At 53.0% G+C, this 23,409-nt stretch overlaps 9 protein-coding genes across 9 annotated transcripts; 4 read left to right on the top strand and 5 right to left on the bottom strand.

The window, feature by feature from the left end:
- Positions 1 to 17: 17 nt before the first annotated feature.
- On the top strand, positions 18 to 1,357 carry BO70DRAFT_362387 (putative vesicle transport v-SNARE protein Gos1). The gene is made up of 3 exons (XM_025543282.1): positions 18 to 318; positions 388 to 501; positions 575 to 1,357. The coding sequence occupies exons 1-3, from the start codon at positions 253 to 255 to the stop codon at positions 1,076 to 1,078; spliced, it is 684 nt and encodes a 227-aa protein (XP_025399223.1). The 5' UTR covers positions 18 to 252; the 3' UTR covers positions 1,079 to 1,357.
- BO70DRAFT_429481 (mitochondrial ATPase complex subunit ATP10) lies at positions 1,218 to 2,715 on the bottom strand (the record flags this gene model as incomplete). Its single annotated transcript, XM_025548074.1, has 3 exons — positions 2,111 to 2,715; positions 1,409 to 2,040; positions 1,218 to 1,255 (listed from the first exon to the last, which is right to left on the bottom strand). Exons 1-3 carry the CDS (start codon positions 2,503 to 2,505, stop codon positions 1,218 to 1,220), a joined length of 1,065 nt encoding a protein of 354 aa, XP_025399222.1. The 5' UTR covers positions 2,506 to 2,715.
- Positions 2,716 to 2,825: 110 nt separating this feature from the next.
- On the top strand, positions 2,826 to 5,662 carry BO70DRAFT_406206 (DNA-directed DNA polymerase IV; the record flags this gene model as incomplete). Its single annotated transcript, XM_025547142.1, has 5 exons — positions 2,826 to 2,885; positions 3,249 to 3,381; positions 3,442 to 3,614; positions 3,661 to 4,011; positions 4,060 to 5,662. 5 exons carry the CDS (start codon positions 2,826 to 2,828, stop codon positions 5,230 to 5,232), a joined length of 1,890 nt encoding a protein of 629 aa, XP_025399221.1. The 3' UTR covers positions 5,233 to 5,662.
- A 419-nt stretch (positions 5,663 to 6,081) lies between these two features.
- BO70DRAFT_315430 (uncharacterized protein) lies at positions 6,082 to 9,388 on the top strand. The gene is made up of 7 exons (XM_025540309.1): positions 6,082 to 6,975; positions 7,097 to 7,617; positions 7,671 to 7,782; positions 7,829 to 8,196; positions 8,242 to 8,631; positions 8,683 to 8,872; positions 8,931 to 9,388. The coding sequence occupies exons 1-7, from the start codon at positions 6,480 to 6,482 to the stop codon at positions 9,038 to 9,040; spliced, it is 2,187 nt and encodes a 728-aa protein (XP_025399220.1). The 5' UTR covers positions 6,082 to 6,479; the 3' UTR covers positions 9,041 to 9,388.
- A 2,463-nt stretch (positions 9,389 to 11,851) lies between these two features.
- Positions 11,852 to 13,567, top strand: BO70DRAFT_396739 (uncharacterized protein; the record flags this gene model as incomplete). The annotated part of the gene is made up of 3 exons (XM_025546646.1): positions 11,852 to 11,857; positions 13,185 to 13,372; positions 13,504 to 13,567. 3 exons carry the CDS (start codon positions 11,852 to 11,854, stop codon positions 13,565 to 13,567), a joined length of 258 nt encoding a protein of 85 aa, XP_025399219.1.
- A 313-nt stretch (positions 13,568 to 13,880) lies between these two features.
- On the bottom strand, positions 13,881 to 14,206 carry BO70DRAFT_396738 (uncharacterized protein; the record flags this gene model as incomplete). Its single annotated transcript, XM_025546645.1, has 2 exons — positions 13,881 to 13,929; positions 13,995 to 14,206. 2 exons carry the CDS (start codon positions 14,204 to 14,206, stop codon positions 13,881 to 13,883), a joined length of 261 nt encoding a protein of 86 aa, XP_025399218.1.
- A 595-nt stretch (positions 14,207 to 14,801) lies between these two features.
- Positions 14,802 to 15,499, bottom strand: BO70DRAFT_396737 (uncharacterized protein; the record flags this gene model as incomplete). The annotated part of the gene is made up of 2 exons (XM_025546644.1): positions 14,802 to 14,916; positions 15,282 to 15,499. 2 exons carry the CDS (start codon positions 15,497 to 15,499, stop codon positions 14,802 to 14,804), a joined length of 333 nt encoding a protein of 110 aa, XP_025399217.1.
- Positions 15,500 to 16,192: 693 nt separating this feature from the next.
- BO70DRAFT_379903 (uncharacterized protein) lies at positions 16,193 to 19,473 on the bottom strand. The gene is made up of 3 exons (XM_025545381.1): positions 18,296 to 19,473; positions 16,837 to 18,226; positions 16,193 to 16,789 (listed from the first exon to the last, which is right to left on the bottom strand). Exons 1-3 carry the CDS (start codon positions 19,064 to 19,066, stop codon positions 16,344 to 16,346), a joined length of 2,607 nt encoding a protein of 868 aa, XP_025399216.1. The 5' UTR covers positions 19,067 to 19,473; the 3' UTR covers positions 16,193 to 16,343.
- Positions 19,474 to 21,307: 1,834 nt separating this feature from the next.
- On the bottom strand, positions 21,308 to 22,816 carry BO70DRAFT_379902 (uncharacterized protein). Its single transcript, XM_025545380.1, has 4 exons — positions 22,293 to 22,816; positions 22,197 to 22,225; positions 21,973 to 22,116; positions 21,308 to 21,903 (listed from the first exon to the last, which is right to left on the bottom strand). Exons 1-4 carry the CDS (start codon positions 22,468 to 22,470, stop codon positions 21,538 to 21,540), a joined length of 717 nt encoding a protein of 238 aa, XP_025399215.1. The 5' UTR covers positions 22,471 to 22,816; the 3' UTR covers positions 21,308 to 21,537.
- Positions 22,817 to 23,409: the final 593 nt, after the last annotated feature.

Here is a 23,409-nt window from a genome sequence, read left to right as displayed (position 1 = left end):
GGGCTGACTTGGCCGCGCCGCTCCACTAGTCCGTTCACTACTAACTACGGAGACTACGTACGACTGCTGTCCCCGCGGGTCGGATGCTTCCATGCTGCTGTGGTTACTGGTTACTGGTTATGCTGGGGCTTGAGTTCATTGACGCCTGATTATTCTTCTGTCTGACGGATCCCCGTCTACTCTCACTGAATCCACTGCCGTCATCGTTCATTCCACTCCAGTCCCCTCCATCATCCCATCTATATCCTATCCATGGCTACCTCAACCGGTACCGGGTGGGCTCAGCTCCGGCAGCAAGCCCGATCACTCGAGACTCAAGTACGCCTCTTGTCTAGATCATACCTCGTTCGATAGTACACGGCAAGCTAACAGACCCAACAAACATAGACCGAGAACCTCTTCCACACATACTCCCAATATGCCTCGTTAACAAAGCTACCTCCGACCCCCACGGAGGAGGAGCAACGGAACGAATCGCAGCTCAAGGACCTACTGGAACGAGTACGCACCCTGCCTGCCTCCTACGCATCCTACACAACTCCCATAATTATTTTAATCACTGACCCCGATCTAGCGTGAGTCGCTCATCGCCCAACTCGCCCGCCTCCTCGACTCCGAAGCAACCCTCACCTCCTCCGCCCTGAAACAAAACAACCTCACCCGCCACCGCGAAATCCTCCAAGACCACCGTCGCGAACTCCAGCGCCTGAAGTCCGCCATCGCTGAGTCCCGCGACCGCGCCAACCTCCTCTCCAACGTCCGCTCCGACATCGATGCCTACCGCGCCTCGAACCCCGCCCAGGCCGAGGCCGACTACATGCTCGAGGAGCGGGGTCGCATCGATGAGAGCCATAACATGATGGATGGGGTCCTGAGCCAGGCGTACGCCATCAACGAGAACTTTGGTCTGCAGCGCGAGACCCTGGCGAGCATTAATCGGCGGATTGTCGGGGCGGCGAGTTCCGTCCCTGGTATGAATGCGTTGATGGGGAAGATTGGGTCCAAGCGTAGACGGGATGCTTTGATCTTGGGGGCTTTTATTGGGTTTTGCTTTTTGATGCTTGTGTTGTTGCGGTGATGTTCCTTCTGCTCCTGCTGTCTTTCTCTTGCTGTCTCTGTTTGATGGACTTGTTTGGTTCTAGCACGTTGCCTTGTCGGTATGGGTATGGCGTTTGGGAGATCGTTCTTTTCGCATTCATTTCTACTATACAGAGCTATTAATCGTGGGGGTTGCCCCTGGTGTCGGGGTCTGGGTCTGGGTCTGGGTCGTCAGCATATCTTACACACCCACCCCCCAAAACCTGATATGTACATACGTACACACTCCGTCCATCCATCCATGAACTACCTTAGGGCACGACCACTCTGGATTTCTTCACAGCCCCCTTTCCTCCCCCCTGCCACTCACCCGCCGGCATCTCCGACTCCAAACTGACTGTCATCTCCTGCACCAACCTCGCAATGCCATTATTCAAAGACTCCAACTCCTCCGCCTCCGCCGGCCCACTCCCCGCCCAGCGAATCCTGCAATTCTCATCCAACAAATAAACATACCCCACTTTCCCATTCATCATCCCAATGCTCTCCTTGAGCCCATCATCCAGCCCCCTGCGCACCAAAAAGTACCTCTCATGCTGCTCCTCCGGCAACTTCGCCCGCATCCGCCACATAAACATGCGAATCAGCCCCGCCTTCAGCGCATTCTCCTCCACATTGACATCCACCTTCTGCACCACCATGCCAGGCGGCACGTTCTCCATCGCCTTATACAGCCCAGGGTTCTGCTCGCGGCCCGTGAACGTCACGACTTGTGACTCGGCCCACAGGCTGGAGAACACGTTCACGATGGTGATTTTGCCGCGGAACAACGTCGTGGTGTTTTGCGGCGTCTTGGGCGAGGCGAGCGTTATGCCGTACATGTTGGGGAAGTAGAGCGCTCTTTCGCGCTTGAAAAGCCGCGGGTTGGACGTGAAGGTCTTTCCTGAGTGGTAGCGCATGTTGGACCATTCCCGGAAGTACGGTTTTGCGACTTGTCGGGTTCTGGGTGATTGTGTGAGGAATGGTTAGTTGGGCGTGACTGATGTGGGTGTAAGGGGAAAAGGGTGCGTACAGTTCTTTCCGACGCTCAAGATGTCTATCGTAGTTGACGAAGTCGTCGCGGCGTTCCCGGAATGATCGGTCGTCTATGCCGGTGTTTTGGCCTTCCTTGGGAGGAATCACCGTGCCGATGGGGCGGTCCAGAGGCGGCGGGATGAAGTCATCGTCGCCGGGTTTGCTGGTGGGGGAGGGGGCCTTTGAAGTGGAGGGCGTGTAGGTTTGTTGGAATTGGACTTTTTGGGTGGGTGGTGGTGGTGATCGGGTGGTGGGCTTGCTGGTGCTGTAGTACCGCAGAGCAGCGGCGGCGGCGGCGACTGGGTTGTGTCGAGCGCTGCGCAATTGGCAGCTGAGACAACGATGGCCACCCTGGAGGAGACTCGGCTCGAGAAGCGCCGTGGCCTTCCACATGGTTGTGTGTTGGGTGGTGAGTATGGGGGATGTTTGTTGTATAGGCACTTGGTCCCAGCAATGGTGGTGGATAGTAAATGTTCCGCCGATCCGCCGAGTTTAATGGATCCCGTGACCTGGCGGCGTTTTCGTGGCTTCCTCACGCGTCTTCCTTCCGAGTCGTGTCATCTTGTCTTTCTTACCTGGTCATTATGACTTGGCGGTTTCTCGTATACATGTCCGTATTCTCGTACGTCCTGGCTTGGTCGCCTGCTATGCGGCAGTGACGCAAAGACTCATGGCTCGCTACGTTCTGGCTGCGGGATCTCAGCCACCTTACCATGGCGCCGTCGATTGCAGCCAAAAAGGCCTTTTTCCGGGGGTTGGACCGGCTGAATGAGGTGAGAGATGAGGAAGATGCGGAGGAAGAGGACTTTTCTCGGTCGATGAAACTGTCAAGGAAGGGGCGTGTTTCGTCTGAAAAGGGCTCGACTGTTAAGGTTACACCATCGTTGAGGACTACAGCCAGTCCTGCTTTGAAGGCCACGACGCCGAGGACTACCGAACCTCTTTCTGCTTTGAAGGCGACGTCGAGGATTATAGAACCCAGCTCTGCTGAGAAGTCTCGGACGCCGAGGACTAGAGAGCCTCGTTCTGCTTTGAAGACTACTCCGACGTCGAGGGATTCTCCGAATCCGCCTACTTTGTTAGAAGCGAACAGCGCCACATTTGACGAGAGGACCGATAAACGTACGCCTAAGGAGGTAGCAGAAGTCAGATCCATTTCTACGGACGGTATGACTTCGAATCCCAGGCCTACTTCGGGCAAAAGAAAGCGACAGTTCCAGTCTGTCGTGATTCCGGAGCAACATCAGATATTCAGGGGACTTGTTTTCTGTCAGTGGCTCACTTTTTCGGCTTATCGCGCTGTTATGTATGCTTTATTGACGGTTGTAGTCTTCTTCCCGAATAACGACGTATCGTCGCTTCGACGCTTGCGAATCCAGCGAGCGCAAGACTATGGTGCTTTTTGGGAAAGGACCTGGGGCGACAATGTCACCCACGTCATTGTGGACAAAGGGTTGACATTTCAGGACGTCCTGAAACACTTGAGTCTGGAGACCTTTCCGGTAGGTGACAGACTACTCATATCGGGGGCTAGCTGACTTCTTGAAGGCGGATGTTGCTCTTGTTGATGAGAGTTATCCTTCTGAGTGCGTCAAGTTCCGCTCGGTCCTCAGTGCCACTCAGACACGTTTTCGTGTCAACGGTGCAGCCGCACCTAAACCGAACGAAGACTTGCCTGCAAATGAACCCTCGTCTATTGGGTCGTTAACGGTAAAGCCGGCTAAGAAAGAACAGCATCCCCGGACCCCGTCCCAGAGGTCTGAGAGCGAGCATGGCGATGAGATTCCCGAGAAAGGGATGGCCGAACCTCCGGGAAAAGGCCCGGTCGTTCCAGAACCGGACCGGGAACGTGATGCTTTGGATGATATGATCGAGGAAGCCAAGGCTGTGAAGCATTTGGTGAGCTACTTTGGACATTATGCCCGAATCTCTGCTGATCCAATGTAGCCTCTGGAGCTTTTTGACTCCCACGATGAGGAAACAGCCGCTGAGGCATCCGACAGCGATGCCTCTGACTCATCGGAATGCCGACAACCCGAGAAGAAAATGATGCTTGGAAAATACGAGGCTGCGGATGCCTGGCAACAGAAGTTTGCCTGCATGCAGAAGCACGACTCGAAGTCGAACGCCGAAAACCCGAACACCAGGACCATTGCAGTTCTCCAGCAGATGCTGGACTACTATACTCGAACGGATGACCACTGGCGCACGATCGCCTATCGCAAGGCAATCAGCGCCCTTCGGAGACAGTCGAAGAAGATTGTCACCAAGTCCCAAGCACTGGCTATTCCAGGAATTGGAACACGTTTGGCGGACAAAATCGAGGAGATAGTATTCACCAACCGACTCCGTCGCTTGGAAAACGCAAGCGCTACGTCTGAAGATCATATCCTTCAGTTGTTCTTGGGGGTCTATGGAGCCGGGATTACGCAGGCATCAAGATGGCTGGCCCAAGGCTACAGGTCGCTGGAGGACCTGAAGACTAAAGCGCCGCTGTCCCAACAGCAGCGGGTGGGCGTGGAGCGCTACTACGATTTCTCCCAGCGCATCCCAAGGCGGGAGGTTGAGGAACATGGCGCGATCGTCCGGAGGGCGGTGCAAAAATCCGACCCCGAGATGCAGGTCATCATCGGGGGCTCGTACCGCAGAGGGACGTTAGACTCGGGCGACGTCGACTTGATCATCACTAAGCCTGAGGCGACGATCGAGCAAATTCGTACCTTGATGATTGAGACCGTCGTCCCGGGCCTCTTTCGTCAAGGATTCCTGCAGGCCAGTCTGGCCACCACGTCCCTTCGAGACGGGTCTAAGTGGCACGGGGCGTCTAAACTGCCAGACGGGCGCCTCTGGCGGCGGATCGATCTCTTGTTCGTGCCGGACGCGGAGATCGGGGCGGCGTTGATCTACTTCACGGGCAACGACATCTTCAACCGTAGTATGAGGCTCCTGGCGAGCAAGAAGGGCATGCGGCTTAATCAGCGAGGGCTCTATACCGATGTGTTACGCGGACCACAACGGGTCAAGCTGACGGCTGGCCGGCTAGTTGAGGGCCGCGAAGAGCGGCGGATCTTCGCGATCCTGGGGGTTCCCTGGCGGCCTCCCGAACACCGCATCTGCTGATGTGCCCGAATTCGTGTCGCGAGACACGTCGCGGAGAGTCAAGCCGGCGGGAGACGGGCGGCGACGGATGACAGATAATATTCGGATTGCCGGAGGGGTTTTGTGGCTTTGCTTTTGCTTTTGAGGGCCAGACCGACTTCTTGCCAGGCGGAGGTATCGCCATGTAACAAGTAACACTGAATGTATGGCGGCAGCCGCGAGGAGGCCCGAAATTCCCGCAGCGCGAGGTGTGTCAGACTGACCACGGGGGGGTTGAATGCAAGTACGGTGTCGTGTAGACTGTAGCTGTAGGCAGGCTGTAGGCTGTAGGCTGTAGGCTGTAGCACGCATTACAGGTGTATCAATCGGTCTCAGGTGGATCGGAGGGCTGCTTGCTTATCGGGGGAGACAGGAAAAGGCGGTCACGGGCAGGGTTGCGACAGTGGTGGCTCGGAGACCTAGAGGAGGCGAAGAGCATTAGTTTAGTGAAAGGGCTACGGGGGCTGCTTAGTGAGGGTAGCACAGAGAGAAGGGTGGGTTAGCGAGTCTCCTCAGTCCTCAGTGCTCACATCCCCGACCAGCAAAGTGTGCCAGGCGCTCCTCTCTTGTTCTCCCCCCAAGGCTGTTTGGACACTGGACTGGAATCGACTCCTGCAGAGCCGTGAGGGAAGTGTGAATGCAGCCCGCCTGCAGGCAAGCAGGCCAGTCACCGATCCAGTCACCGATCTCATCACCGCCTTTCATGCGGTGAGGCGCATCGCAAGTGAACCCGTGACGGCGAGGGCGGCCAGTGGCAGACCGCCCGTAGAAAAGTCGGTGTTTTGCCGCTGCTTGCTCCAGATTTCCCCTTCTTCCCCCTCCGGCTTGCCTGTTCCCCCCATCTACCCCCCGCCCTGAAGGCTTCATTGCGTTTGCTATCGCACCCTCCAGTTACTGCTCCGTGCTGAGTTGTGCTGCGACCGCCTTGTCTGCTTTCTCTGTCACTCTTGGCCCCCCTCTGACTCGGCCCCGAGCCGGTGGTGCGTTCTGCCGGCCTTGTTGTGGCCCTGCTGCTATTTTGCCATCCGTTCCCTCACCCCTCGTCTCTACCCTGTGTGCGTCACGGTCGTCCGTCGTGTCGACTGCTCGAGGACCACCTCGCACCTCTTCGACCAGGTCGCAAGGCTTGTCGAGTCCTTGACCACTTGGGTCCCAGTCCCGACCGTCCCGAGTGCTCTCATCCTCCCTCCTCCCTCCCGTGTCCTCCCACGCGCGCGCCCGTCCTCACCATGGGTCGCAAACCGAACCAGCTGATCCTCGAGTTCTTCATCCGCGGGCAGAAGCTCGAGGACGCGAGTAACCGCTACCAGCACACGTGCAAGGCGTGCGGCGAGAAGTTCCCCAAGGGTCGCATCGACAGCCTGACCAACCACCTCGTCAAAAAGTGTCAAGCCATCCCGCTGCGGGATCGGCAACGCGTCTTGTTGCGCCTCCACGAACTCCCCGATCTGGCCGACGGCGACCAGAAGGACGCCACGGGGCAGAACAAGGGAAAGTCGGTTGATCTGCCGTTCGCGACTCGTCAGAATTTCGATGGCCTCAATGTGCTGGCCGAGGCGTCGAGGCAAGTCGGTGCGTCCGATCAGACCAAACGCGGCCCGGCCTACACCCAGTCCGTGACGGTCGGGGGCAAGACGGTGGTCGTCGACCCGGCGCTCGAGGCCGAAGGCTTCCAGGGTCATCCTACCCCGTCTGAGCCGGTGGAGGAAGAGGCGAAACCTCCTGGTAAGTCCTCTTTGCTTTTGTTTACTTCTTCCTGAGGACCCGCGAGTTCATTCACTGCGCTTCCCCGCCATTCACTTTGCCTTCCCTCGCTTGCGGTGCGCTAATACATATGACCTCGCAGGCACTCCCCAGGCGTCCAGCGATTCTTCTCTGCCTTCCCTCCCCGGTTCCTCACAACCTGATCAGCAAGCTGCATCCCCTCACATGGCGGAAACTTCGTTGACGCCGGACCCCACCTCCAACGCGCGCCAGTCGCAACTGTCCCTGATTGCTGCATCTGCCAATGAGATGGTGCCGCAGGGAATCCCGATGGATCATGATGGTAGCGCGGGGCTTGGTGACGGCCTTCATAAACTGAGTCCCCCGTGGAACCAGCAGCTGTCCACCCAGGAACAGCTCCTCTTTGACAGCCTCCAAGAGCATGACCCCACCCTGACTGCTGCCACACAACGCGCCGCTGCCTTCCCTCGTCCGATCGCGATGAACCCAAACTCCACAAAGGGCTTTGTGAATGAATTTGGTAATTCCACTAAGCCCACTAAGCCTAAAGTGCGCGGTCGATTCTCTGCCGCCAGACGCAGAGAGGTGCAGGAGGTCCGGAAGCGGGGCGCCTGCATTCGCTGTCGCATGCTTAAGAAGCCTGTATGATGGACATGCCCTGGTCATCGATGTGCTGCTAACGCGTTTTACTATAGTGTTCCGGTGACAGCCCTTGCACCACTTGTGCTAGTGTTGAGAGTGCCCGTCTGTGGAAGCACCCATGCATTCGCACGCGTATTGCAGAGGAGTACGAGCTGTACAGCGCAAGTATGTGTTTGTCTTCATTGTCTGTGACCTGAACTAACCACTGTAGATCTACACGCCACTCTTGCGTACCACGACGTGAGCAGTATCCGCAACCAAGTCAAATTCGAACACTATGCTGGACGTATCGAGGTTACCCACTTCGAGGAGAGCCTAGTCTTCGTTACCTTCAGTGGGCTGCAGGGCCACAAGCCGTCTGCATCGACGCTAGACCCCCAGCTTCAGGCTCTCGGCGACGATTCGCAGTTCCAGGGACCTCTCCACGAACTATATCTGCTCGATAGCGATGCGGACGATCTGCCTGGAAAGATCGAGATGTACATAAAAAAGACCGCGCCATTCTTCTACGAGCGGGAGACCTCGGAGTTTATGAGATCCACACTGACACTTGCGGCTGAGTTGAGCCAGCAGAAAAAGGTACGCGTCTTGGTGACATTGCAGAATCAGCGCTGACCAGATCAGGATGCCTTGTTGGAACGGGTGCTGGAGCTGTGGATTGCCACACATATCCTGGTCGATGGGGAACTGCAGTGGAAGACTTACTGCAACCCGACCCTCCCTCCCACCTCGTTGCACTCCCTCGCACAGCCTTCGGACGATGGACGCTCGCCGATCGACGGTGTCACTAACAACGAGTCGTATGAACTGCTCTGCTGCCAGCTGCGGGCGGCTACGGAGAAGCGCGCGTCTCAGCTGAGCAAGTCGGTGATGAACGATCTTGAACGACGATTGCTCCAGCGCCAGCAGAGCGGCTGGTTTGAAACCTTCTTGGTGGCGCTCATTTTGTTGAACTGTGTGGAGAGAACGTGCTGGCTGTTCCTCTCCTGGGACGACGAGAACTTTGCGCAGCGTGTAAGTCATTCGCACTCATCGCTCTGTTGATATACTGACTGGCGCCTGCAGTGGCCCTTGGACAAGCGTCCTCCTTACTACTCTAACCAGGGCGACCGCTTCTCCGACATCCTGCACATGCTGCTGAAGATGCGCAGCCTGCCACCCAAGGCCACCCCACGGCCCGACACCGGCATCTTGAAGGCGGTCGACGGCAGCGACGAGAACGCCGCCCGCTGGTTCGACATGATCAAGATCACTCGTAAGCCACCCACCCACTCACTCCCTACTCCTCTGAGAGAAAGCCACTAACCCGACAGCCCTCTTCCTCGAACAACGCCAAGCCACAGCCTTCGACCCCGCCGACTCCCGCTCCCTCGACCTCCGCTACGGAGCCAAGCTCCTCCCCCCTACCAACGTCTACTCATAGGATGGCCCTCCCTGTCTTGTTAGTTGCTTGCTTTCTGCTGTCTTGTTGACAAAAAGCACACGACATGGATTATGACGACAACAACAAACTTGAATTAAGCGGGCGTTTCACTCTGCACTCTGCGCTGTCTGTGTCTGTTATCGATCGGATGTGCCTGCTACGCGACCTCGGTGGAAGTTGAAGATTCGGAGGTGGATGATGGGACTGGATGGATGAATGGATGGATGGATGGACGGCGGATGGATGGACGGATGGACGGATGGACGGATTGATGGGAAAATAACGCAGCGTTTCTATCTTACAATCACCCTGTAGTAATGTGGTCAAATCATACTCACTTTCTTTTTCTTTTTTCCCCCTTCCCCACCCCCCCCCCTCTTTCTTTCTTCGACTGGATGGATGGTGGTAGGTTGGCAGAACTCGCTGGCATCGGAAATGGGATGTACTGTATGTATGTTAACTATTTTCCTTGATTCAATTTCTTTCTACCCATTCGCGGTGGGTATGGGGATAATGAGGTAGTCATTATCTTGCTAATGTGTTGCAATGGAGGGGAAAAATGGAACTTCGTGTATCTTACCTGGTTGGTTGTCTGTAATCTGAAACGTGGTAGTGAGTAGAAAGAATACTTAGGTATAGGTATTTTGGGGGGTGAGGTTGTAACAAAGATGCCTACCTGGGTAAGTACGGTGGTTTTAAAGGGGATGGTTTATTTGTGCAAGTTTCTTGTATGACTGTAGGTTAAGATCTGTCCTGTATGGGAGACTTTTGCCGCTGCTGCTGCTGTTGCTGCTGCTTCTACCGTCTCTACTACTCCCGGGCAAAAAGTCTGAATACTTAATCCAAAGACTTTATTTACTATGTACATCTAGACACCTGAGAACTAATTCCGGAGAATCGGCGATGACATGTATTCAAGAAAACCCCTCTCTACCATCCACTATCCACCATCCACCATCCGAGTCACAGGTAAAAAACAATTTGCTACAGAATCATTTGAGACGTGATCCAACAATGTACTTACATTATCACCATAGTGCTCGCTTGCTATATACACTTAGTAGCATTTCTCAAACAAGACGCAATATCTTCCACCCCATACGTAACTGCCCACGTAGCCACTAAATCATCAACATCAGCGCTGATAATCGTATCATTATCATGACAGGCCCTAGCCCGTCCCTTAAAGGTACGCAAAGGAGAGTAAGAAAACACAGCGCAACTCACTAGTCCTGAAAGGATGCCGAGTGACTCTCAGCCATGGCTATGAGTAGCTTGGCCTCAGCCTCATCATCGATTTTCTCGTGCGCCTGGAGGTCGGCCAAGCGCGAGGAGGCGGAGATGCGGATGTAGTCGCCCGTGAGCCCTTTGTTCTTTTTACTAACCTCGTCGTTGGGGCTTTTGTGGAAAATGTAGAGGAGTTTGGGGGCCTGGGGGTTTTGGTGTTAGGTTCTGGGGTTTTTTTGGGGGGGGGGGGGGGGGGGGCTTGGGACTGACCATCTTGGAGGGTTGGGGTCTTTGAATAGTAAATAGAAGAGATGTTTGGTTCATGGATGATGTGACAAAAACTGGGTTGGTGGTGGGAGAATCAAGTAGGAAGCCTGGGGGGGGGGTTTGAAAAATAGAAGTGTTTTGTGGAAGGAATCGTGCTGAAGTGAATTGTATGTTCGGATAATATTATATTAACTACGGCTTACAGCAGATTTACTTGGGGGGGAAGAAACCAGGAAATAGCAAAAATAATAAAAGAGGTTGACATTTGACCGACACCCCTATAGACAATCCCCGTTGTGTCAGGGCTAGAATATATATTGATAGCAGGCAAGGTGACTCTATACAGAGTGCAGAGAGAGAGAGAGACAGGTTGAATAGTTGTCTAGTTACTTACATACCGACAGGCTACACGCGGGCTACAATATGTCTACCATGATATGCCTGACTTAGTTTACTTGAGGAAAGGGAGGTGTTAGTCGAACGCGACACTCTGATTATTTCTGTCCCCCTGAGGATTGAGTCCGACATATATTCAAGAAAGCAGCATCATGCATCGCAGCATCATCCATTACTCTCGGCCACAAGAAAGCAACCATTGATTGATCTTTCAATAAACGGCCCAAGTGTATCACCATCACGGTCATGGGTAATCTTTGGTGTCCTCCAACAAGATATAGGTCTCTCGGCCGACTTTGTAACTGGCTACAAAGCGACTATTCCAGTAATCAATTCCTATATCAGATAGTCTTCTGCCTTATGAGAAAAGCTTACTAGCGCCATGGAAGCCATTCAACGTAATAAGCCTGGTTCAAAGCTTCAAGCAACTCGCGGTTCAGAACAGTCGATTCTTTCAATTTGAAAGTAGCCAGTGGGCAAGAGTCAGAGACGGGAATTCTCCTTTTCTCGAGATCTTTGAACTGGGTATAATTCTCATCCTCATCATATGAAATGAGGAATTTGCAGAGCCGGGTCTGTGGTGGTGTATGTGATGTTAGGATCTGAGAGTCTTCTAGAGAGGTAGCTAGGACTGACCATTCTGGTGGTTCGGATCTTCAGATCTTTGGCTGTAGATTTAGCTGTAGGTGAATAATGATGCGTAAGGTGAGGAAGTTCGACGAGGAGAGGGAGATTGCTGAGGCAAGAGGAGTTGGAGTTCAAGCTGGAAGGCGGAATGAAGTCAAGCGGTTGGGGGGGGGGGCTGGGAAACTGCAGATTGACTTGGAGTAAGAGAAGTCTAGTAATCAGAAAGTGTGGGTAGTGAAGTATCATCATTATCTAAAAAAAGAAATACCCCCTTCGTAGTTGCAAGTGTCTGTTATGACTGTTTGTAATCCTGCTATTCTTGATACTACCACTGAGGATGGTCAAAGATCACATTGATTCTGTCTACATTTCAAAATCAAGTGTACAGGTATTTGATCCACATCACTGTGTTCAAGAAAGCCACTCCTCGCTCATCTCATTATCCACCATTCCAACCACAGACCAACACCCAAATATCGATCACTGTTCAAAGTATTGCTCGAAGATACCACCATGGCGATATGTAATCACTCATCATCGTCATCTACCAAGCGATCCACCGGCAAGTGATCTTCCCAAAGGATAAAGGCACTTCCATTGATCTTGTAAGTAGCCATGTAGGTACTGATGTGAACTTAGTTACCCATAAAAAAACACTCTTCGAGTATTGTAGAACGCGACTCACTATCGGTTTGGAATCAAGCTATCCCGGTAAGCCCTGCTCAAAGTCTTGAAAAGTCTCACATCCTCCTTGATCAAATCTTTTTCGCAGGGGTTTGCCAACGGGGATAGTTCGGAGACGGGGAGGCCGCAGAGCTGGGTGAACTGAGTATGATCTTTGTTTTCATCATATCGGATGAGGAATCTGCGAGTCTACAGTTTGGGTTATTTAGTTAGGATTTGTTATTTGTTCGGCATTGAAAAGAGGGTCTTGGGATGAGACTGACCATTGTAGAGGCTTGGAGTTTGAAATGTTTGGGTAAAGGGGGTGAGAGTTTGGTTAGAAGGTAAGAGGAGGTTGAAGGTGGAAGATAGAAGTCACGAATTGGGCGGGACTCTACAGAAAACAGCAGGTTATCATCATACCTGGGAAACATGCAATTCACTGCAGGCTATTACAGACCCACACAACTACAAACAAAAAGGTGCACGGTTAGGGTAGAAACTCGGAGATTAAATAGGACATGAGCCACTTATATCAATCCGGTGGTAATCACTATATAAGCCTCGAGTCAGAGAAGATCGAATTTATACTCTACTGACCTCGCTGTTTGCCGGGGCAATTCTCTTTGAGGCAATGTTGATGAGGTAGTTATGGAGCATGGCTCATATAAAGTAGCGGTGCCATCCTTGCCTTATCCAAAGCCTCTCCAACAATCCGCTTTAAGCCATTAACCTCGACCTTCAACCTGCAACTCCCTCTTGCCTTATTAACCCCTTTACCTCATTGACTCCCTTCACCTCATTATCTCCATTCTTCACTTTATAAGCTCCCTTCATCTCATCCACCAATCACGAACCATCTCATCTACCCCCAAACATCCAAATCAAGAGCTAAATCCTCCAAAATGGTCAGCACCAGCCCCTCTCCCCTCTAAATACCCTCAGACACTGACACCAAGCCCAGCCTTACAAATTACTCGTCCCATTCAACAAAGACGAAGATTACACGCAGTTTGATGACTTCAACGGCATCCCCCTCTCCGAGTCCTCCCTACTGGCCAATCCCAAGGAAAAGGACTATGTTGACCAGGATTCCCATCTGCTGCATTCTCTGGCAATGGCTTATAAGAAGGAAGTACTCTCCGAGCGCTTGTAAGTAATACTTTGAATACAGCAGCCCGCCACCTCCATCCCCATCACCATCACCATCACCATCACCATCACCATCACCATCATTATCTACCAGTAAGGTAATGAAGGATATCGATGCTAATCCAAAGTAGTGCCTACGTGGCTAGCTACAAAATCAACGGAGAGTGGTTCATCGTGCTGGAGGACTTGGTGTAATCCATATATTCTTATTTGCGGCCAACAAGTATAATATCATGATAATTTGCATATTTCGCAGGTCGGAGATAGTTACCGTCAGCCCAAGGCATACTTTGGCCTGCATTTTCATCACTTGGATCGTCTTCCAGGGTCATTGATATACTATACAGATAAGGACATATCTCTCTACCTCTAGCGGAGACAGGCGTTGGAAGATGAACAACCCATCAAGCCCACGACTTAGGAGCGTCATGCTCAACCAACCATCCCGACGACGAATAACCCTCCCCTCCCGCCAGATGTCCGCACGCACGCCCTCAACGCGTCTCCGTCAAGACGTTATACTTTCTGCCCACTTTTTGTAACTAGCAATGTAGAAACTGGCATGGATTAGTCCTCGCTTTGCCATCAGACCCCAGATACTAAATATAAGAGCCCAGCTCACCAGTCATCCGGAATGGTCTTGCTCACAGAAACAAGCAAATTCTCATCTTCGACAATCTTCCTGTTGTTGAGGCTCCCCAGCGGCGAGGATTCAGAGATGGGAAGGCCGGTCTCGCTGCACAGCCGGTATTCTCCGGCGTAAGTCTTCTCGTAGATGAAGAGGAGGCGGGGCGTCTCGGTGTGGGTTGTGTGGTCGTTGGTGTCTCGGGACATATTGGGGAGTTGGGGGGTTGGGGTGGGGATGAGGTTGTCTTGATGTTAATAGGGAGGTGATGGGCTTGCAGACGGGACTTTGATGTGGAATGGGTGCGCCATCTTGTTGTGAGGCTGTGTGGGTGGGTGGTCAGTTTATGGAGGAAAGAGGATCAGATATCAGGGACGGCGGATGAAATTTGAGAGTCGCTTCTTCAGTTGTAAGCCATTCTACTGACCCAGTGCTTAGTTTATCAGGCTATTGTCTATCATCCACATTCAATGCATCCCATCAAATTCCTCTTCAAGAAGAAACCCACGGAAAAGCCAGGGTATCAGACATAATTCATTAATCCATCACCCCTTCACTTTATCACCCAACCCCCATCCAACCGCAACCGCAACAACAAAACATCCCCAAGTCCATATACACAGAACCAACCAGTAATACAGACCCATCCAAATCCAACAGGGATATAGAATAAGTCAGAAAAATAACATAGACATGAAAAGACAAAATTAACACAACCGATCATGATCATACAACATGGGGAACCCAACCACATCCCCTACCTACCCATCCTCCCCCCACTCCAAACCCCCAAAACACTCACGCTTACCCTTGAACCATCACCCCCGCCGACTCCATTGGCTGGATCTGCTCTAGCACGACAGCATAGTACTTCCCTTCCTCCGAGGTATCGTGATACGGCCCCGCACCCACGATAGCCCTACACAGCGCGATATCATGGCGCATTAGTTAGCTAACACGCCAATCAAATATATCTTCAATTCCAACCGCATTCCCAAATTGATGCCACCAATAAAGAACGAAAGAACGAAAGAACGAAAGAACGAAAGAACGAAAGAACGAAAGAACGAAAGAACGAAAGAACGAAAGAACGAAAAGAACGAAAGAACGAAAGAACGAAAGAACGAAAGAACGAAAGAACGAAAGAACGAAAGAACGAAAGAACGAAAGAACGAAAGAACGAAAGAACGAAAGAACGAAAGAACGAAAGAACGAAAGAACGAAAGAACGAAAGAACGAAAGAACGAAAGAACGAAAGAACGAAAGAAAGAAAAAAGAACATACCACCCCTTATACTTCGGCTGATTAAAAATCTCCGTAAACGCCCTGAGAATCCTCAACGGCAGTTCCAGAACGGACGGCAACTCGGGCCCCGCGCCGCAGATGGGCAGCCCGAGTTTGTTGACGGCGAGATAGACATTCTGGGTGGGGCTTTGGGGGTCGCGCGTTTCTTGGAAGATGAGGAGGCGCTTGGACGCTTTACTCGGGTGTATTGAGGCCATTTTTAGGTGGCTGGATATTTGGTTTGGAGGGTTGTGGTGGGGGTTGCAATGCGATGCGACGCGAGAGGTATATGGATTTGCGACTGGGAGATAATAGAAATAGAAATAGAAATAGAAGCCTCGCTCGGTCTTGGGCGGGGTTTGGTGGGTGCAGCCAGAGGCGACTGCGGAGTAGGCAGCTGGTTGTTGTTGCTGTTGTTGTTGCTACCTATTTCAGGCCCCTGCTGGCTGGCTGGCTGGCTGGCTGGCTGGCTGGCGGTCCTGGTTACTGCGAATTCAATGAATATCCAAGTGGTAAGTAATGGTCGTAACCGTGGCGGGTTAATCTGCGGTGGGTAAGTCAGGGGTGTACGACTTGACTGGAGACATGCGGGTTACGCGTACCGGGGCGCACGGTCAATTCAATAGCCCGGGTTAACTAGGGCCAGGAGATTCAATGCAGGCACTGCAGCTGAACCGAGCGACCAATTGATTGTATGCTGGCAGGAGAATATATGGCGCATCGATGCGACAGCTTCGCGCGCGGCGCGTCGCATCGCAACACGTGCGCGGGGGTGTGGAGGGGCCTTATTGCCTTATCGGGTAGCTCGAGTCTGTCTTATCGGGCCGTCTCCACTGCGCTCTACTGCATACTACTATACTTCCATCACTTTGATTTACAGCATGATTTTTACAGTCCATTGAAAATTAGGTCATGTTCGTTCGGTAATAACTATATACATACAAGCATGCAAGGCTAAATCGAACGTTGGGGTATCATAGCAAGGCTTGCGCCCAGGCTGCCTCATCAACAAACGCCAAAAGCACGACCTGCCTCCAGGCGTCGGCCCATAATTATTTACATCTAGGTGTCCAGCTCCCCGTCCAGCACCCGTCGTGCCGCATCCAGTCGCCGCCGCAGCAGTCGCACCTCTTTGGGGTCCGGGTCCGCGGACGTCGTGATATTCTGCAAATCCATGCAAACATCCCCGAGGCTCTGGAACAACCGCTCCAACAGCCGGGTGTCGTCGTCGTTCAGGCCCATGTTTCCTTTAGCCGCTGCGCTCGGGTGAGGACTGGCTGCGGCGCGAACGGTCGATACGAGCGAGGATACCAGAGATGTGGGGGTGGTGGACCCCGTGGTTGCAGAGTCGGATCGCTGCGGCATCAATTCGGCCCCAGAATAGTGATTGCCTTGGTCCCGTTGACTACTAGGCTGCCGGCGGAGCGCGCGGGGAGTCCCTTCAGCTTCCTGGTCCATGCCATTGGACTCGTCCCCGTTCTCATCGGGTACATGGTTGTTGCGCAGTTCTACTAACCTATTAGCCATTGTCTTGGAAGTTCTTCTGGATTCTTACCATCATTGAATTTTCGGTCCCAGTAGAGAACACTTTCAACCTCATCTCGGTCCCCCTCAATCGCCGTTTCAAACGTCGCCACGGTGGATACCGAGGCTGTACTGTTGGCCCGGGAGCGTCGTGGGCGGTGATCGATTGGTCGCGTCGTCTCTACCGACGTGGTGGAAACATTGCTCTCCCGTCGCATCCGAGATTGCGTATAGTTGCCCAGCGCGCTATGCAGGATGAAATGCTCATAGTCAAAAGCGTCCTCCCGCTCCTCATGTGGCGTATCTTCAAGGCTCTGCGGGGCCGCAGGAAAGGCCTCCAACGTACCATCAAAATCATCATCCAGAGGCTCGCGCAAGATTTCATTCAACGTCTCGCGGTCAATATCCGAGTTAAAGGAGCCATCCACATCGTAATCACCCTCCTCGGCATCCTCATAGAGGGTCCCAGCTACCGATTGTGCGTCATCGTCGTCTTCGGGCTCATAAGCCTGGGGTGCCGCATGGCCATTCGACGGCTTCGCCTGCTCTCGCATTGCATATCTTCCAGTGCCAGTCTCGGTCTCGTATCTATTGCCATAGTCCCCGGTAAACCGGCTGTCTTGAGCAGCCTGCCCATATCCGGCATGCACGTTAGGATTGCTTCGGCGCTCTTTCAGTTCGGCCTTGTGATTCCACTGGTCCGCTGATGTAAGAGGACTCGGCGTCCGCAGGCTTTGCATGCTACGACGACGGAGATTGTCTTCCTGCGCTTTGACCTTGAGACTGGATATCTTGATGTGTAGGCCCTTCATTTGATCTTGGAGATCGCGCACCTGCAGCTGCGACTGCGATCGGGAAGGAGGATCGTACGTGGGATAGGCCCGGCTGCTTCCCTCCACATCGTATACCTTGTCTTCGGGTTCTTCGGGTTCTTCCGTGGAGATGCCTAGTCCTTTAGGTGAGTCAGACGGGGCTCGCTGGTTCGACTCCGGCGGCGACGCGCAGGCCTGGGTCCTTTGCATCGCTGATACAGCCGCCCGGTGGGTGAGATACGCACGGGCTGGGTCGTAGCGGAAGCTTCGCTCATCATGATGAAGGTTCGGGGAAGTGACTGAGCCTAAGGCGCTGACAGACCGGGACAGGTCTTCAACGGCAGGAAGACTCGATGCAGTGGATGGCAGCTTGCTTTCGCTGTATACCCGCGAGTGTCGGTTGTTTATCGCATCCTGAGAGGAGACATACGTTGCACGTGTACGATGCGTCGACGCTCGACGATCGGTCCGAGATATGGATTGATACAGGCCCCCGACTGGCTGACCCAGTCCCAGTTGTTGATGACCCACGGATGGCGTTGGTGATGCCGACAGCGACGGAGACGCGCGCATTGACGTGCGAGCCCGAGAGAGGTTGCCCTCCATGAGCTAAAAAAGGCAATCGTTAGTCCATTGTCCCATTGACAGGCAACCGCATTTGTTTTCTTCCCGACATACCGTCAGGCGCTTCTTCGCGTTTTCCAGGATCCTCTCGGCTTCGGTGCTCAGCACGGCGGACGGCAGCTCCACCCCGGGACCGCCTTCCTCCGACCCCAGCAAACTCGGGGTTGAACCATTATTTCCATTCAGGCTGTCCATCGCCGCGCGCACACCGTCGGTGAGCTGGTGAGGATTTTGCAGAAGACCACGAGCTTCCTGACGGCCCTTAGTGCCATCCTGCGACGAGTCGCTAGCACCACTAACTGTCGAGCTAGACGAGCTGCTCCACGCCGCCATTTCCCTAGCCTCCACCGCACCCGTCTCGTGTTGTGAAACAGGCGATCCAGCCATCCGACCCGTCGGCGATATGACCTGTAAGTTTCCCGAACTTCCCTTCTCCAAATATGCTGGCGACGGCGAGAGATCCTCCTCCCCGATATCCGACAACCGACGACTCGCATCCACCCCCTCGTGCAGCCATGTATGACGTGAATAGCCCTTTTTCGGGGGTCGAGTGCCATACGACAGGGCAATGCCCGTCGATGCGACACCCGGGGTGTGGTCCACGACTTCCTCGGGGGCGGTGTGCTTCTCGTAAAAGGTCTGGAGGTTGGACAAGGAGGGGAGATTGAACGGCGGGGACGGGGTCGAGGACTCGCGACTGTTGTGATCGAACGGCAGGATCATATCGGGATTCGACAGGGTCGGTGACGGCGACAAAGGGAGCGCAGAAGAACGGGGACGAGGATGGTGGCCAGCGTCGTCCGCGGCGGACGCGGTGGCCAGCATGGTTATACTCACGCCCTGCTGGTCGGGGTCAGTGATGAATGAAGCCCAGTACACGACAGAAACCACCGCTCAGACCCAGGCCATCTGCAACCAGGGATGCCGAGCTGGTTTCGCTTATGAAGGTCTGGGCCTGCAAGTACGGCCAGGATGGAAGGGATGAAGGTCCGTGGGATGATAGTATCTGCAGGTGATGCTGCAGTCGCAAAGCCGATCCGAGACAAAATGAGGGCACAGCCTGCTTGCTGAAAGGGCAAGTGGCGTTCAAGGACGGTCGTGCCACCGGCGACAGGGGATTAGAAATTAGGAATTAAGATTAAGCATTAACTAGCCGCTGGGAAAGCATTGAGGGAGGAGAGAAAGCCAAAAAGCAAACACAAGAAAAGTCAGGAAACCGCACGTCGCTGCTGAGCTCAGGCTGAATGGGGGGAAGCCATTCTGGGTTGGTTCTGGTTTTGGGTTTTGGTTCCTGCTTTGGGCTGCCACTGCCACTGCCACTGCCACTGCCCACTGCCACGACCATCGTCCCTTTTTTCCTTTCCTTTTGCCTGTTTTTTTTTTTTTTTTTTTCAGCCCCAAACAGGCAGGGATCCGTGCCGTCATTGGAGATCAGCAACCGTTGATGATGAGGCCGATAAGAATCCTCAGCCTCACGCATTATTGGCGCGCACTGCCATTAGATTGATCATGATGGAGAACATTTATGTGGGTTGGCCCAGATCCAAGTCCAGGGGAACCACTCGGTAAATCTGTAACGTAACACATCGTGCTGCACCAGTTCATGGGTGTTCCTTACTCCTCCCCGCCCACTGTTGATGGAGTAAAGCTATCTGATTCTGATCATAGTAGTACTATGATATTCCTGCTCCATCAGCATCATCAACACAGCCAGTCCCGTTCCCGAAGTCTAATTAATCCTCAAACGACCTTCCACCAACGACCCCGACAACCAAGTCTTGAAACCAAGTAACCACCCGGCCCCCAGGCCTGCAGGCGGAGATCGTCATTAAACGATCGCTCCCCTCCCAATCTAACTGGCAAACGACACCTCGGGTCCCATGGATCCCCCCAGCCCGCCCCGGCGGCTAGTTTCAGTCCTTGCGCAGGTCCCGGCATTTGCCCCTGAAACACCTCCCCGTGGTTCATACTATCTAGATACCTACCTACTTACCTATGCAAATGCATATTTACTATGCTTGCTTCCTTTCGTACCTTTTCTTCTGCATATAACAGAGATATCCATTAGATCTGTGTTTCACAGTCCTGAAGGATAGGAGACGTGAGTAATCTTGCATCTAGATCTGGATCTGGATCTGCTGTCAACGCGTCTCCAACTCGAAAGTCAGGGGGGGCGGCCCCTCGGCAGTGGGACGGGGGGGGGTTCGCCTGCCACGAATTTGAGGCTAATGGGGTCGAACATAGCAATAGTGGCATGTCTTGAATAGTTATAAATAATCGTGCTGTTGACCATGGCTCCACTATCTGGATGTGCGTATATGTCGTATAAGTTTCTTGTTGCGACGCAGTGCAATGAAGAAATAAATGATATGGATTCTACTAGGCGCTTGGTTGTATATTTTTGTTCGACTCTGTATACACAGCTGGATGGAAAGAAGAGGGTGATGAACTTGATATTTGTTAAAGAATGTTGCTTGTTCTGGAGTAACCAGTATCATAAGTAGTCTACCATCTAGCATATTTATAAGTGAAATCTCACCTCAGAAGACCTTTTCTAATAGGAATAGCTTCCTATACTTTCAAGTAGTTGCAAGTCTTTAAGCCTTCTCAATTTAGTCCAATCATCCGTCAGAGTATATCTATGCAACTACATAAGTCCACCCCCTAGCGCATAAATGCATTGAAAAGCCAGACTAAAAAACTCTCAGTAAAAAAAAATCAGAGCATTCTACCCATGGTTAGCTCATATTCTTTACAATTGCAACCGAGGAACAGGCTCTACTTTTTTTTTCCAGGCCGCGGTCGGGGAGGCGGTTTGCATGGTTTGCATGGTTTGTTGGTCCTGACTTCTGATAAGGGAGAGTCCAGTCCGGCCGGATAAGGGAACCGCTTGGATCCGAGATCCGAAAATTGAACAAAGGAACATTTTGTCTGATGTCTACTGTGGACACTCAGAAACCTGGCAAGGCATGGCATGACATGAAATAGCATGGCAAGCAGGACTTTCTATCGGTTGGATAAAAGAATACTGAAAGCAAAGCAGAGCAAAGCAAATGCAATGCATGAGCATGCGCGCGCACGCGCAACATGGTTAGCCAAAACCAACCGTTCACCAGACAACACCATACAGCGCAGCTGTCGAGCGTGAATGGATGGGTGTGGTAGTAAAAAAAAAGAAGAAGAAAAGAAAGCCATAATGCAATGGATGACAACCCCCAACCCTTCCCCCGGCCCAGACGCCTACAGATTATCGAATTACCCAGTATATAGTAGTTACACACCCGTTGGTTTCTGTATCACGCATCACGAACATCGGTCTCTGGCGGTCCCTGGAAGGTGCCTAGTTCCGAGCCCACGTTGCTCTGGCCTCTCTTACGGCCGGGGATGTGGAAGCCGAGAGACGATGTCTTGGATGTGCTGCTGGTGCTTGGGGAGTCGCTCGTAGTAGTAAAGTCGCCGAATCGAGAGAAGATGCTCTTCCGCTTGGGCTTGACTTCCTCGTCGTCTAGTCCGACCTCTTCGAATTGTTCTTCTTCCATGGTCTCGGGCTGTTTGCGGAGTCCTGCGGATGAGAGGGATGTCATGCGGGAGACTCGGGAGTCAAGCGACGTTCGGGATGGCATCGCGTCGCTGTAGCATATGGGGGACCGTGCGGAGATATCCTGGTGGAGCAGTGTGAGTTGTTGGGTTTGGGGGTCGCGCGGAAAAAGAGCGCCTGGGAGGCCACCTACAAATGACCGCCGGTATGAGTCGAATGACTCGCGAGATATCGAGAAAGGTTCGTTCTCATCGACAAGATCGCGATGGTGTGAGTGCGAGGACTTCGGAGATCCCGGGTACTTGCGCCAGATGCTGGCCTTTTCGGGTGGGGATGGCTATTCGCATGTGAGTAACCTGGCCATCAGGCGAGGAAGATGAGCCGCCATGTGATTGTTGTGGTAAAGGTGCGACATACAGGGTGGTAGATTCCATTGGCGTCGACGACTGGCGGGAAAGAGGGGAAGTTAGCGGGGTTGAGATAGTACCGCTGAGACTCGCCGACTGCACATACCGCTTAGCTTGTATTCGGGGGGCTCATTATTATCAGTACTTTGCCGGATGCTCATGGGAGTCGAGGCATGGCTGTCGAGCGAGAGATGACTACTAGCGTTGGTGTCGCTGGCAGTGACTTCCCCGCCATTGGGGGGGGCTGTGGACTTTCTGGACAAGAAGTTGCGGAACGGCGCCATGTTGGGAGAAGGGGAAGAGGGCGGCAGCAGGTGAGTAGATCCAGTCGCGCAGATGTCAGGAACAAAAAGCCGCCGGGACGAGAATAAATATGACGGAGGAGGGACAATGGCGAGATCAGTGCAGGGCGAGTCGCTGGCCAGGATGCGTACAACACTCGAACCTCACATGATCGGCGGCGTCGGGCATCGGTTCAATTTATGAGAGGGTGGTTCATTCGCCTGGTGGAGGGATTGGGGTTGGGGGGTGGGATCAGTGATCACAATTACTGGGCGGGGACGCTCCGAATCCCTTGAAAGGGCACGACGTGGCTGATTTGCCACTGGCGTGCGTGCAACAAACATATTTTGGCCGGCCCTGGCATTTGTTTCTCACAAGTCAAAACCATGGCAGTGGGACTGGGGGATATCATCATCGCTTCATTAGAATTCCACCGTCCCTGAAATAGCGTCATGGCGTTTTACCCAGTAGCTTATGAGGGCCCTTATACACCGCCTGACTAAGCGTGGCTCCGAGCTTATGAACAGACGGGGTTAGTGCACTGCTAGTGCTGCAATTAGCCTGCCATCTATCACAGCCACTACCGTACTAGATATCTGTCTGTCATGTTACCAACAACCTCTCAATGCTAGCAAATCGCATGGCAGGTCGGCCATACATGATGTCTTGGTCGGTATCTTTGTCATTGCACTCGCTTGGGTGGAAATGATGGCTCAAAGCTTGAATGTGCATTAATTCATTAGGCACCTTCACTCTGGAAAGCTGGACCCAGGGAACGCCGGAGAAAACCTTGTTATATGAGCCAAACCTATCTACTGTATAAGGTAGTACTCCTGTTATACGCATCATTTGACCTGCAGGTATCTACTAGCTCTTCAATCTTCCCAGGTACAGACGTTAATTGCTGAACTTCACCTACAAAATATTGGGCCTTGATCAAT

The sequence above is a fragment of the Aspergillus heteromorphus genome, assembly GCF_003184545.1.
Source record: "Aspergillus heteromorphus CBS 117.55 chromosome Unknown BO70scaffold_13, whole genome shotgun sequence".
NCBI lineage: Eukaryota > Fungi > Ascomycota > Eurotiomycetes > Eurotiales > Aspergillaceae > Aspergillus > Aspergillus heteromorphus.
Note: the sequence above shows the minus strand (reverse complement) of the source record. Positions and strands in the feature narration are given on the sequence as shown.

Excerpts from the sequence above, each read along its gene's own strand:
- BO70DRAFT_379902 (XM_025545380.1), bottom strand. The coding sequence starts at position 22,470 with ATGGCGCCGTTCCGCAACTTCTTGTCCAGAAAGTCCACAGCCCCCCCC. Across the intron at positions 22,226-22,292 it reads CCCCGAATACAAGCTAAGCG|TCGTCGACGCCAATGGAATC; the intron begins GTATGTGCAGTC and ends CTTTCCCGCCAG. Across the intron at positions 21,904-21,972 it reads ACTCATACCGGCGGTCATTT|GATATCTCCGCACGGTCCCC; the intron begins GTAGGTGGCCTC and ends CTGCTCCACCAG.
- BO70DRAFT_362387 (XM_025543282.1), top strand. The coding sequence starts at position 253 with ATGGCTACCTCAACCGGTACCGGGTGGGCTCAGCTCCGGCAGCAAGCC. Across the intron at positions 319-387 it reads CCCGATCACTCGAGACTCAA|ACCGAGAACCTCTTCCACAC; the intron begins GTACGCCTCTTG and ends CAACAAACATAG. Across the intron at positions 502-574 it reads TCAAGGACCTACTGGAACGA|CGTGAGTCGCTCATCGCCCA; the intron begins GTACGCACCCTG and ends ACCCCGATCTAG.
- BO70DRAFT_379903 (XM_025545381.1), bottom strand. The coding sequence starts at position 19,066 with ATGCTGGCCACCGCGTCCGCCGCGGACGACGCTGGCCACCATCCTCGT. Across the intron at positions 18,227-18,295 it reads ACGCGAAGAAGCGCCTGACG|CTCATGGAGGGCAACCTCTC; the intron begins GTATGTCGGGAA and ends TGCCTTTTTTAG. Across the intron at positions 16,790-16,836 it reads GGACCGAAAATTCAATGATG|AACTGCGCAACAACCATGTA; the intron begins GTAAGAATCCAG and ends ATAGGTTAGTAG.
- BO70DRAFT_315430 (XM_025540309.1), top strand. The coding sequence starts at position 6,480 with ATGGGTCGCAAACCGAACCAGCTGATCCTCGAGTTCTTCATCCGCGGG. Across the intron at positions 7,783-7,828 it reads GTACGAGCTGTACAGCGCAA|ATCTACACGCCACTCTTGCG; the intron begins GTATGTGTTTGT and ends TAACCACTGTAG. Across the intron at positions 8,632-8,682 it reads ACGAGAACTTTGCGCAGCGT|TGGCCCTTGGACAAGCGTCC; the intron begins GTAAGTCATTCG and ends TGGCGCCTGCAG.